Source organism: Oreochromis niloticus, linkage group LG11 (genome assembly GCF_001858045.2).
Source record: "Oreochromis niloticus isolate F11D_XX linkage group LG11, O_niloticus_UMD_NMBU, whole genome shotgun sequence".
In the NCBI taxonomy this organism is placed as follows: Eukaryota; Metazoa; Chordata; class Actinopteri; order Cichliformes; family Cichlidae; genus Oreochromis; species Oreochromis niloticus.
In genome coordinates, this window is record NC_031976.2 from 16,836,941 (window position 1) to 16,851,268 (window position 14,328).

At 36.2% G+C, this 14,328-nt stretch overlaps 2 protein-coding genes across 2 annotated transcripts; both read right to left on the reverse strand.

Moving 5' to 3' along the window:
• Nucleotides 1–519: 519 nt before the first annotated feature.
• Nucleotides 520–1,333, reverse strand: LOC100703305 (chemokine-like receptor 1; the record flags this gene model as incomplete). The annotated part of the gene is given in 5 exon segments (XM_019365233.2): nt 520–665; nt 668–909; nt 911–1,076; nt 1,079–1,165; nt 1,168–1,333. Coding segments are annotated over 5 exon segments (807 nt in total), but the record flags the coding sequence as incomplete, so codon positions are not given.
• Nucleotides 1,334–5,996: 4,663 nt separating this feature from the next.
• On the reverse strand, nt 5,997–13,396 carry LOC100703034 (chemokine-like receptor 1). Its single transcript, XM_025911307.1, has 2 exons — nt 13,384–13,396; nt 5,997–8,150 (listed from the first exon to the last, which is right to left on the reverse strand). The coding sequence occupies exon 2, from the start codon at nt 8,137–8,139 to the stop codon at nt 7,084–7,086; it is 1,056 nt and encodes a 351-aa protein (XP_025767092.1). The 5' UTR covers nt 8,140–8,150; nt 13,384–13,396; the 3' UTR covers nt 5,997–7,083.
• Between the last annotated feature and the right edge of the window lie 932 nt (nt 13,397–14,328).

Below are 14,328 nucleotides of genomic sequence, written 5' to 3' on the forward strand. Positions count from 1 at the left end.
GTCTGGCTATTGGAGAACATGGCTTGTTTACGGCTTGTTGCCTGGCCCTCAGACTTTTGCACATCGTCTATTATCCCAGGATAAAAAGCATACGTGGCTATGGTTAGAGTCAAACTCTTAATCTACACCTGGTAGTTGGTTTGGTGAAATTTAGGTCAAATTACATTCATACCATAAACAAACTGCTTGGAACTGCCCTGAGACCAACTCCCCCTTAGTTTTTTTGGTCCACACCTGAGTGCGATTAGTGTTTTTATATCTGCACCAAGAGGGAAGATGAACCAAGTCTGATTTAACCTTCTAAGAACTCTTCCACAGCGTGCATTGTAATTTCTCTTTGATATTTGGGCTGATTGGGACCTGATGAGTGTAAAAACAAAGAATTACCAGATTTTTGTTTCTAAGAAAAATGAGAGCCACATATGAGGATATTCATTTAAAATTGCGATAGAACAGCAGCAGTATAATGTCCTCGTAAGTGGATATCAGGCCCTTTTGGAGCAAAATTGAGTATTTGGGTCAGCTATTAAGAAAAGCCAGACTTGTGGCCAGAGGCATCCCGGTAGCTGTGACATAATCTAATCTTTGATTGTGAGTAGCAGATGTGAATTTCACTAGTTCAATTAGAACCATTATGTGAAAGGGAGCCCAGCATAGAAAAAATTAATTATAATAGCAGGAATAATCTTAAAAGGGCGCCTTGATTGCCTAACAAGACCTCTGAGATGATGAATTATGACAGCATAACAGGAGACAATGACAGTGAAGGGCACTACAAATCCCAGGAGGAAGTGGGTAAGGATAATGGCCTGATGATGAAATTGCCCTAACTTTTTCACAGATGGTGTTTCAAAGTCATCAGAAAGAGCATAGTTGTCGAAGCAGAAGATTTTGTCAGTCTTTTTCAGTGTCCCTGAAGATGAAGTATGGAGCACTGAGAATCAAAGCCACCACCCAAACACACAGACTCACATAGAATGCGTTGCGTACATTTCGGTGGTTCTGAGCCCAGACAGGCCACACCACTGACACACATCTGTCCACACTGTTCACCACCAGAATGTAGACACTGGCTACATGTTCAGAAAGCTGATGGTGGTGTACAGCTTGCACATAAAGTTGCCAAAAGGCCAGTGGAAATCCAAAGCTGTGTAAGTCACACTCAGGGCAAAAATGCAGTGAAGAGGAAGTCAGCCACAGCAAGGTTGAGGAACCAAACTGTGTTAGCAGTTTTCTTCATCTTGAACCCGGTCACCCAGATAACCACTCCATTCCTGAGCACACCACAGACAGAGGCCAGGGAATAGAGTATGAGAGACATGATGTTGAGACATTGTGTTGAGATATTGTGTTGTGTATCAGCCCAATGTCATTGCCAGTATCAGGTGCAGCAGTTGTGCCGATTAGATCAAAAGAGTCGGTGGTCGTCTCCATCACTGTCTTAAGAATGACATAAAGAAACAACAAAATTAAATCATTTTGTAATGTCTGTTTTTCAAAGCTCTTCTTTCAGATGTGCGTGCACACTATCAGTCAAAAGTTTGAACACACCTTCTCATTTAAATGTTTTTTCTTTACTTTTCATACTTTCTACATTGTAGATACATAGTGGGTACCTGATGAGTGGGGACATACATGATGTAAGATATATGGAATTATGTAGCAAAGACAAAATGGATAAATAACTTTAAATATGTCGTATTTTTTAGATTCCTGAAAGTAGCCACCCTTTGCTTTGTTAACAGCGCTGCAGTCTGATTGGGGCCATTGATCTAGAGTGTGATTAAAGTGGTGGGTGGGTTCTTTTACATTTTGAGAGAAGCCAATTGAGTCTAATAACAGATTAAATGCCATGTTGAGGCTGTCATTTTTAGCATCTACATGGATGTTAAAATCACCCACAATTATTTTATCTGAGTTGAGCACTAAATCAGATAAAAAGTCTGAGAAATCAGACAGAAACCCAGTGTAAGGCTCAGGTGGACGATAGATGATAACAAATAAGACTGGTTTCTGAGTTTTCTTGAGATTTTTACTGGTATAATGTCCATTCCTTTTGTTTCTTAGCCCAAACAAATCTCTTCTGCTTGTTGCAGCTATTTGACCATAAAGGCCTGATTCTCACAGTCTCTTCTGAACAGTTGATGTAGAGACGTGTCTGCTGCTGGAACTCTGTGTGGCATTTATCTGGGCTCTAACCTGAGATGCTGCTATCTTGCGATTTCTGATGCTGCGTAATTTTATGGTGAGGAACAATATTCTGAGATTGTGCTGCAATTTATAGATGTAGCCTTTAATTTTTTAAACCTTTGCCTCTTCAAGGTAATCCTGTCTCAGTCTTGTTACTGACTTGTTGCCAGTTAACCCAATTAGTTGTAAAATGTTTCCTCAAGTTGTTTCTTTTTAGCACGACTTACTTTTCCAGCGTTTTGTTGCCCCTGTCCCAACTTTTCTGTTGCTGCCAATAAATTAAAAATAAACAAATTTTTGTCATGAAGTAGTAAAATGTCGCAATATAAATCTTTGACATGCTTTCTGTCTTCCACTGTGAATAACATATGGCTCTAATAAGATTTAAAGGTCACATGTTCTATTTTATGCAGCAACTCAGTTTTTTTCTTCTTTTTTTGTTATTGAGGTTGCAGGTCTAGATTTCAGTTAAGTGATGAAGAAGTAAAGAGCTGTGATGATGACAAATTTATGAGATAAACTAAACAATCTCAATCTGTTGCCCGCAAGTAAAGATTTGTTGATACTGTTAATAAAGTTTACGATGTATGAGAGGCACAGAAAGATGTAAACACAAACATTTGTGTGTCGATCCTAACAGTGTGTCACTCTGACTTTAGATTTAGACACAAACATGAAAAGGGAACACCAAAGGTTTCAGCAAAGCCATTTTGAAATATGGGGCAGCATGGTGGTCAACACTGTTGCCTCACAGCAAGAAAATGCTGTGTTCAAATCCATCGTGTGCCCGGGGCCTTCCTGTGTATAGTTTGCATGTTCTCCACATGTCTGCATGGTGCCATACATTACATTACTTAATATAGCCTAGCTTGTATTATTCATTCCTTTGGGTTCTTAGTGTTAACATCTCGTCTTTGTATATAGATTCACCCCGTCCCCCTGAGCCTGTATGTGAGTTTGCCTGACTAGTGTGGCGTGTGCGAGAAGGAAGATCCCCTGTGAGGAGCGAAGAGATGTATGCAAGAGTGGAGACCCTGTTCCCCTGATCCTTCCCATGGACCTTGGAACCCTATGCTCCATGTTGTGCAGTTGTTTTGCATGTTTGTATTTGTGTGTATGCAAGTTAGTTTAGTGTGTATGAATTCCTTTCTCATAGTCACATGAATGTGTGCAACCTGTTGATTTTTGTTGTCATTCGTGTTTACTTTATGAAGTTTGCAGATGTATTAATATATTTTTAAAAACTGGATTTTAACAGTAATCTGATCAGTGGTATTTATAAACAAAGCGTTACAGATAGGCAGACATGAGATCTTACAATGTTACATTGTAAAAAAAATCTGTAAAAATACAGTTCAATGTACTGTATAGTGTTTACTGTGTCCCAAAGTGCAGTCCCAAAATCCATCAAGTGCTACAACGAAAGTCAGGCCTTTATGGTCAAATAGCTGGTAAGAAACAACTGATAAGGAAAACCAAGAAGCAGAAGAGATTTGTTTGGGCCAAGAAACACAAGGAATGGACATTACACCAGTAGAAATCTGTGCTTTGGTCTGATGAGTCCAAATTTGAGATCTTTGTTTCCACCCGCCGTGTCTTTGTGCAACACAGAAAAGGTGAACGGATGGTCTCTACATGCTTGGTTGCAACTGTGAAGCATGCAGGAGGCGTGATGGTGTGTCTAACTGTGTCTTTGCTTTAACATATGTTGAAACATGTGTTGAAAATGGGAGTTGAAAATATGTTCCTGGGAGTCCACATCTCCGAGGATCTCACCTGGACGACCAACTGCTCCAAACTGGTCAAGAAGGCTCACCAGCGCCTCTTCTTCTTGAGGACTCTGAGGAAGAACCACCTGTCCTCAGACATCCTGGTGAACTTCTATCGCTGCACCATCGAGAGCATCCTGACCAACTGTATAACAGTCTGGTACGGGAACTGCTCTGCCTCGGACCGGAAGGCGTTGCAGAGGGTCGTGAAAACTGCCCAGCGCATCGCCGGAGCACCACTTCCTGCCATAAAGGACATCTACAGGAAGCGGTGTCTGAAAAGGGCTGGGAAAATCATCAGAGACCCCAGTCACCCATCACATAGACTCTTCACCCTCCTGCCCTCTGGGAGGCGCTACAGGAGCCTCCGGACTAAGACCACCAGGTACCGGAACAGCTTCTTCCCCACAGCTGTCAGACTCCTGAACTCTGCCTCCTGACATCTGACCCACGTTAAACTCATGGACTGAACATACACACACCCACAACCACTAGCACTTTACCACTACTGTATAGTTCTGTGTAGATAATCATTCTGTACATACGATAATTTTTAATCCCACAACTGTTTTTAACTTACATAGTTCACATTTTGTATAACTGTATATCTCAGATTTCTGTATAGTTTTTATTTCATATTTATATCCTGTTCATAGCCTGTACATAGCTTGTACTCACTACAGCCTGTACATACTTATAGAATATTCATAACATACTTCACACTGTGTACATTATAACATACCATAATAGACCCATTTCTGTAATATACTTACACATCTCTATTATTGCTAATTTATATTGTAATATATCTATATCACGACTAAAGCACTTTCTGGATGGATGCAAACTGCATTTCGTTGCCCTGTACCTGTGACATGTGCAATGACAATAAAGTTGAATTCTATTCTATTCTATTCTAAAATGTGATTTATGTAATGCTGAGCGGGTTATTTCAAGTGTGAAATGGTGTGTTCACTTGTGATCACACACTTTGGTTTCCAATGCATATGAATGGTCAACAAAAAGAAAGACTTCACTGAGTGTAAAAGGATAAAGATACAAGCTGGTGATGATTCAGCGTAGCTGGTCTCAGGAGATGAAGAAAAAGCCTGATCACCTTCTCTACAAAATCAAGATGAGTTTAAAAACTAAATTTTAGTTTTTCAAGGTATGTATGCTACTTTATATTTAAAGTGCTCATATTTCAACTGAATGCTGTTATGTGTATGCATCTCTACACATATTAATATTAGGAAAATTGATAATAACCCATATGGAAAAGAAATAGAAAAAAGCTTATAAAAGACTTGCATAAGATGTGGCTACTTCATATAGTGAATCATATAAGGCTTATATGATTTACTCATGAAAGTGGCCACTTTCTCATTACTTTCATATATTGTTTTAGTAAGTATCCAAAACATACAAGTTTCATTTATATAATTTTTCAAGGGATCTTATATCTGTTTTCACTCTTGTATGCTTTTCATACAAGTTTCACACAAGACAGATACAAACTTTATAAGATTTATATAGATCTTTTCCATATGGGAATCCACAGCAGATCTGATCAAAAGCAAAACTTTGTTCTTTCTTGCTGCCTTTCAATGTTAAAGTATAAAACCCCATTTAAGTCAATACATTTTCAAGTCATATTCCAACACAGTTTCCTCAGTATTAAATTTTGAATTATATTTATTTTATTTTTAGCTTAAAAAATAAAAAACTCTAAAAAGTGTTAAACTATACTTTAACACTTCTTAGCAGGGGACCTAGTACAATACACACACTCACGGATTTGTGATTAGTTCAATTGCTTTATTTACAGTGTGCTGTCAGACTGCAATATTCACGTTTACTTTTCTGCTCAGCTTGCTCTGTCACTCAGCTGCACCATTATTTCTCTTATGCCAAGGCTGGGGGTGGGGCATGATTAGACAATTGTTATATGCTGTGTCTACCAGCTACCTCTGACACTGCCCCTGAACCCACTGCCCCACCCTTCCTCTGCAGCTGAGCATTTGATATCAGTGTAACACACTGCCTAGAATACAGTTATGTGACATCATCATCAATGAATATGAACTAGATGGAAGCGATGTTGGCTTTTAAATTTTTTGTTGACTTTGACTACACGTCTGCTCTTACTTATTTCTGTTGCGCTCTCTCTCTTTTTGCCATCTTCATCCAGCTTTCTCCCTTTCTCTCCCACTCGATCCCCTGCTTCAGTCTTTCTACTGTCACCAAAAGTTAAATAGAACAGTGAAAAACTATTTACACACTAATAAAGTTATAAGTTCTGTTTCAATTTATAACAGTATTCAAACTTAATACAGGTTGCTCTTGGCCACTGACAGGCAGCAGTCTTTTGATTTGTTGTCACTTGGCTCTGTAACTGTACTGTAAACAAACGATGAAGCCAAATTTGACCAGAATGGGAATAGAAAACTTTAACAAACTGACAAAAACCTCTTGTGATAATGGCCCATAGTTTTTTAAACACCTTGGCTGATAAATAAATAAAATAAAATGTAAGTATAAATATAATACGAATGATCACTATTGTTATTATTTATTGATGTCTCTGGGGTCAAAAAAACTTTTAAAGAGAGAAACTATCAGTGAGATTGTCTGAGATAGTAACATAATGATAATTATATAATAGTCATATATGTTAATAATGGAAATGTAGGAATGTCAAATATTTAATATAAAATGTAAATGTTTACATGAGAACTCAGTGGTGGTCAGCTCATAATAAGATATTGACATAAAACATAACACTGATTATTAATATATGGAAATGAATGGCAGACTTCATGAGTTAGTTAAAGCAATAATAATAATAATAATGATAATAGCACAAAGTTGATGTAGAGCTGTGAGCTGAAGAGGCAAGAAAAACAACACAGCACAGAAATAATACATCACAGTACCATTTGTACCATTAGCTGCTTTCATAATTTTATGAGCGGGGTTTATTTGAACAAAATTAAACAAAGTTTCATTTATTAAAGGTTTATAAAGATTTATAAAGATTTACTCTGGAGTAATATTTACAGCTAGTAAAAAAAGAAATTTTCTACTAAAGATTTTAACATGTTTATTTACCTCATATACAGCCTTATACCTCAGTAATCAAACCTGACTTCTCTCTGCTCTGCCTGGTGTTCACTGACTTCATGTCACTGGGAGAGTGTGTCTCCTCTTCCTGGAAGGCACTCTCCAGCACATTCAGGATAGATTTTCGGATTTCATCCTTAAAATCTTGTCTCAAGAAGACATACAGCAGTGGATTCAAGCAGCAGTGAAGAGTGACCAAATTTGTGGCAACAAAGATCCCATTTAGAATGGCATAGTTAAATAGTGCATTTGGTACCATAAATACCACCAGCTGAATGATGTGATAGGGAGCCCAGCACAGAAAAAAAGTGACAATAACAGAAGCAATAACTTTAAAGGGGCGACTTGATTGGCTGGCCAGTGTGCGGTTTCTCCTGAGACGATGGATGATGACAGCATAACAAGAGACAATGACAGTGAAGGGGACTGCAAATCCAAGAAGGAAGTGGATCGTAGAAATGGTATGAAAGACAGATGGTGTTGCATATTTAAAATCCTCAACACTGCTGAAGCAGTAAGTTGCGTCTTTAGACACTTCCTCTGTGTGCATGTAAAAAAAATATTGAATGTTGACAATCAAAGCCACCACCCAAACACACAGACTCGCATAGAATGCGTTGCGCACATTTCGGTGGTTCTGAGCCCAGACAGGCCACACCACAGACACACATCTGTCCACACTGATCACCACCAGAATGTAGACACTGGCAAACATGTTCAGAGAGACTGTAGTGGCGTCCAGCTTGCACATGAAATTACCGAAAGGCCAGTGAAACCGCAAAGCCAGGAATGTCACACTAAAGGGCAGAAATGCTGCAAAGATGAAGTCGGCCACAGCAAGGTGGAGGTACCAAACTGTGTTAGCAGATTTCTTCATCCTGAACCCGGTCACCCAGATAACCAATCCATTCCCGAGCACACCGAGGACAGAGACCAGGGAGGAAACAGTGATAGACATGGTGATGAGATACTGAGGCAAGTTAACCAAAAAATCATCTACATCAGGTGTAGCACTTGTATTCCTTTGACTGAAATTTTCTGGGGTCATCGCAGTCATTGTTTTGAGACCTGCAGGAACAGAACAAAAACAAAACAAAATGAGTGTAAGTAGATCCCATCATGTATGAAATGTTTTAGCTTATTTATTTGAATCAATTCAAATTAAGGGTAATATATTTTTACAGCTTTCTGCCATATGTTATTGATGCAGTAGAAATATGTTAGAGCAGGGGTATCAAACTCATTTACATCCGGGGCCAAATACAGCCCACTTTCATATTACGTGGGCCAGACCAGTAAAACTCATGTTTCTGTCATTTTAAAGAAGTTACATATTTTTCACTGGTTTTCTACATGATCAAGAAAAAGCTGCTGTGAGAAAGAAAGATCTGTCAGCACAACTCTTTGGACTTAAAATGTAAGGAATAAAGTTCTGGTAGCTCCTTACCCAGACTGTCCATTTGTTGTTGTTTTTTGTTGGTTTGTTTTTTAACTGTATTCAAAAACAAAAATTTCTGTGGTAGAAAGTGAAAAACGGAAACTTTTTTTTGTCTACATTATATTGAAATGATTCATTACTGCAAACATTTTAAGAGATACTTATTATTGTTAACATCTTAACAGATACTCATAACTATCATAAAATGCTTCGAGCGGAAGTAGTGGTAGTAGTAGTGGAGTTTTGCATATGTGTGGTACCGATCGGGTTTCCGTTACGGATCGGGTAGTGACAATACCACCGGGCCATTTTTTTCCCCAACTTTATTGAAATTATAAAGTGAACAGTCAGTCATTCCAGTTCAATTTGTACAGTAGACATACAGAGCAAATAAGAGTAACAATAAACAGTACAATAAAATAAGAAGGGTAAATAAAAAAGGAAAGGAAAAAAAAGAGAGGGATGTGACAGACTTCATAACAACTTTGTACTTGAAGGTTGTAATTGTGACAGCTCATTTGTTAAAAATTTCTGAATGAATTTCAATCAGTGATAAACCTTTTTTATTTGAAGTTAATTTAAGAGAGTTTAAGTAATATTCAATTTTAATCAAGAACAAATTAAATGAAGGGGTTGAGTTTTGAAATTTACATTTATGTAAATGAAATTTCCCTAATAAGATATAAAGATTGACAATGGCACATACTTTTTTTTCTTTAGTTTCAAAATAAGTGATAATGTTCTTCCCTTCAATTTTGACTTCGTATGTTGTTTTGCACAGTATATAATTTTCAAGTTCTCTCCAAAATGTAGCACTATATGAAGAGCCATAAAACAAATGAGTTACACTTTCAAGTTCAGTTTTACAAAAGGTACATTTTCTATCAATGTCACAGAATCTTGAAATGTATGTGTTGGATGGATATATGTTATGTAGTATTTTCAAATGTAATTCTCTTACTTTGTTTGTAATACAAAATCTAAAAGGAACAAGCCATGCCTTATCCCAGCTGATATTTTCAAAACTAGCATTCCAAAAAAACTTTCTTCTTTTATACAAACATTCTCTAATATGTTTATTGGTGCACTTCTTGCTTAAGAGATCAATACCATTTATATAAAGAATGTTAACAGATGCATGTAGTGCGTTCTGTTTTTTGTAGCTTTTCATCAACTCAGTCAGTCTGCTGGGAACGGACTTTATTACTGAGCTAAAATCTTTAAATTTGATAGGGAATGTTTTTTCTGTAATAAAGTCCTTGTAACTAAGTAGTTGGCCTTCAGAGTCAAATAAGTCTTTTAAATAGATTATATTTTTATCAATCCAATTCTGCAAATAAAGTGATTTGTTCCTTTTAGTAATACATTCATTATTCCAGATAATAGATCTATGTGGAGAAAAGTTATGTGAATAACATAGTTTCCAAGCCAACAATGCCTGTTGATGAAATGCAGACATTTTAACTGGTAACTTTGATATACTGTAATTACAAGACAATAAGAACTGTAAACCTCCAACATTTCTAAAAATATTATGTGGAATGAAATGCCATAATGATCCAGGAGATTTTAAGCATTCTTTTAGCCATTTCACCTTAAATGTATAGTTCAGGTCCATGAAGTCCAAAAGGCCAAAACCACCTTTATCTTTAGGTCCACAAAGCAATGATTTTTTTAGATGATGGTGCTTATTCTTCCATACAAGGTTAACAAATAAGTTATTAACATTTTTACACGTGGAGTCATACACATTAAGGGAAAGGGCTGGATACACAAATCTGGAAACACCTTCAGCTTTAGTCAAGAGGATTCTACCAAAAATTGATAAGTCTCTTTGGAGCCATAAATTCAATATAGTTTTAGTTTTTTCCATCCTGGGAGAGAAGTTGAGTTGTTGACGCTCCGTGTCATTCTTACACATATGAATACCAAGGTATTTAACACAGTTTTTGACAGTAATATCGTGTAAAGATTTGACATTTGATTGGTACAAACATAAAATTTCATATTTAGATTTGTTTAATTTTAATCCGGAGGCAGTTGAGAATTCGTCTATTAATGAAATAGCATTTTCAACCTGATCTTTGTTTTTTAAGAATAAAATGGTGTCATCTGCTAGTTGAGTCAATCTGATTTCTTTACCAAAAACAGATAAACCTTTAGTTATTGGGCTATTCAAAATATGTAATGAAAGTAGTTCAGCCACAATCAAAAATAAAAAAGGCGAAATTGGGCAACCCTGGCGAACAGATCTCATGACTGGAAATCTTTTAGTAGTATTTGGATATAGTATAACACAACTGTCAATATTTTTATAAAACATTTCGATAGTTGACACAAAGTTTGGACCAAAACCAAAAGTTTTGAGTGCTTTAAATAAGAAATAATGTTCTACCGTATCGAAAGCTTTATAAAAATCAAGAAACACAATAAGGGAATCATCATCTATATTATCAGAGTAGTCTAATAGGTCAAAAATAAGCCTTATGTTTGAACTGATATGGCGGTTGGTCATAAATCTTGTTTGCGTTTCAGCTATGATCTCATCAAGACTTTTTTAAAATCTTTTGGCATAGACCAATGAGATAATCTTATAATCTATGTTCAAAAGCGTGATAGGTCTCCAATTTTCTATAACAAGAAGATCTTTATCAGGTTTAGGAATTAAAGTTATAATACCCTGTTTCATGCTTGTGGACATTTCTTTTCTATCAAGGCATTCCTTAAATAATTCTAATAGAGGATCAACAATAATATCCCAGAAATGTAAATAAAATTCCACTGATAAACCATCATTACCTGGAGATTTGCCCTTTTTCATTGATCGAATTGCCTCTGAAATTTCTGATTTCGTTATGGGACGTTCACAATTAGTTTTAAAGTTTTCTGAGATAGTTGGTGCAAAATTTTTAACTGACTCTATAAATCTATCACAATCACTGATATTACAATTTGATTTGTATATATCTTTGTAGAATGAGCCAACATGTTTTGAGATATCTAAATGATTAGTGGTTATGTTATTATCAATCTTAAGAGCAGATATATTGTATCTTCTTTGGTTTCGTTTCTCAAGAGCAAAAAAGTAACTAGAATTTCTTTCACCTAGTTCTAGCCATTTTGCTTTGGACCTTATAAAGGCCCCTTTAGCCATGTTAATATATGCATTATCTATTTCTTCCTTTAGTCTTTTCAATTCAATTTCTTCATCTTCTGACAGAGCATCTTTCTTCATTAATATATTTAATTCATACATAATACTGATTTCTTTAGTGTCATTTCTTTTTTTAATCTCTTTACTTCGCCTTATTGCTGCTTCCCTTACCTTGAATTTGAAAAATTCCCATTTTAGTGTGTGATTCATATTGGTATCCCCGAATATCTGTTCTGCCGTTTTTTCCACTATACTACAAAATGTATCATCATTCAATAAATTATTATTTAGCTTCCAAAAACCACGTAGTTTACTTTGACTTTGTTTATTGCCAACTAAGTGAATTGTGATCAATTTGTGATCAGTTAATGGAGCGTAAACATGAAGAAGATATTAACCACAAGTCAATTCTGGATTGTAGAGATCTATTTGCATTGCTCCAGGTAAACTCTTTTGTATCAGAGTTTAAGAATCTCCATACATCTATAACTGCAAGTTAATACCAACGGGCCATTAATAATCCGGTCTTTAAGTGATGACGTATGAACCCTGCTTCCGGGTCAAAAGTACTCTGCGTTTATTAAGGCTGTTGGGTTTTTAACATGTCTTAATGTTTTGTATCTTGTTCTATTTAATCTGAACAAACCCCTAAAAAAGTCAGTGATCGACACTGTCTGATCGGCCTCTGTCGATTTTTATTACCAGTATTCATTTTAAAGCTCAATTTTTGAAACCTTATGATGTAACTATATGCAGCAGTACATTAATGACTAACCTTGTAGTGTGGATGGATTATCTCAGTTGTTCTCCCGACTGAAGTTTACAGCATCCTTGCGATTGGATTTGTCTCTAACCATCGGGAACCCTCATGTGGAACTGCTGTTTACTTTCCTGTCTTCATTTATGTCTGAAGTGATAGCAGAACTGTACGTTTTCATCTTTTCATAAATCTCTCAGTCAGAACATGGTATATTATGTTTAGGTGGAAACTAGCGAGCTAACTTCCTGCTAACTTCTAACTCCATTAAATTTAATAAATTGTGTTTTCATGGATGTTACACCTGGTAAAGCAGCAACGCTGATCATTTTATTAAAGATGAAAGAATTTAGACAGTTTTTAACTCTCAGTGACAACACAGTGTTCATTTGACTTTGGGACCTGAAGCAGAGTTTGGATTTAGACCGGATTGACATTAAAATCGTCTCGTGCGCTGAATATAATTGTATCTCACCCGCTTGCAGTATTTTTGACACACCTGTGTCAGAACAAAGTCTGATGAAACAACAAAACCCCCCAAACAAACAATAACAAACATGGAAGATGAAGTATTTTAACACAAACATTTGCCTATATTCATTTCGCCCACCACGATTTTGCATTAATTCTCCTCATTAGGGAGTTATAGTATGTAACTAAAAACACTTTCTTGGTTTGTTTTAAATGCACCATAACAGATAATATCTGGACAGTAGGGCACTACTACTGTGTGAGTCTTTTTTGACAAGTTGTAATTATGACAACCCCCCCCCCAAAATCAATAGTGAAGTACTTCAGAAGTCCTCACATCAGTGCTCTCTCTTAAATGAAGCAGTTTAACTAATTTATCTAATATTAGTAAACTAGCTTATTTTATCAATTGATTTACAAGATTAGTGTTTTCATGAATAGCAAATAACAAGTGATTTCACAAAAGAACAAGATTACATACCTTTGGTGAAGTGCTCTTGCTGGCTGTTGATGAATACAGAAAAATGACTGAACAAACTGACTGTTTAATATAACTCAGACTAATCAGGGGAGGATCTACTGTGGTGGCATGTGTCATCCTAAAATGATCTTTCATCACCCCTGGTGCCATCCTAGTTTTGCATATGATAACGTTGTTTATTTAAATAAGCGAGCCTTAACACTTAACGCTGAACTTCTAAAACGAAATCTATTGCATAATGCCTGCTCCCCCCCAGGGTAAAATTTCAAAGAAAGAAAAAGAGAGAGACAAAGCAAAAGACATCTAAAATCTAAAATTAAATTATCTTTGTCTTTATGTAGTGACAGTAGAGCACTGCTATCAGCATTCTGATTTATAATCTTGATCAAATTTTGTTCTTAACTCTGAAAGTCAACTGACTTCAATATTCTCAATACTAATGTGTCAAACAGGACTGGTCCCTGATCTTGATCCTACAGCTTTACCTTTCTTTGTTACATAGCTTGTATTTAGATAGCTTATACCTTATTATTGGCGTTTTGTTCTTCTGTTTTGTCGTTTGAAATGTTGATATTCTAGTGTTGTATCTCAGCTTTCTTGCTTTGGTTTATGTCAGCTGTTATTATTCCCAGCAGTAGTCACCCAAGTGTTCCTGTTTGTGCCTCTTTTTGTCTCATTTCTGTATCAACATCTTGACATCTTAGTGTTGTTTACAGTATCTCTGAAGTCCTGTTAAGTCTGGGTTTGTCTCTTTTGATTTTTTCTCTGTTTTACTTTGAAGGGTAATTTTTTTGGTCTCAGGTGTTTTAACCTTTTTTTAAAAAAAATACTTTTGTTTGCATTTTATTCCTCATGTGCTTGTTCTCCACAGACAACTCTTAGTGTATTTAGACTCTAGTCTATATTGTGTCGAGATGTCTGTTTTCTTCCAGTCTGTGTTCCTTG

Bases quoted from the DNA above. Each gene is read 5' to 3' on its own strand.
- LOC100703034 (XM_025911307.1), bottom strand. From the start codon at position 8,139: ATGACTGCGATGACCCCAGAAAATTTCAGTCAAAGGAATACAAGTGCT.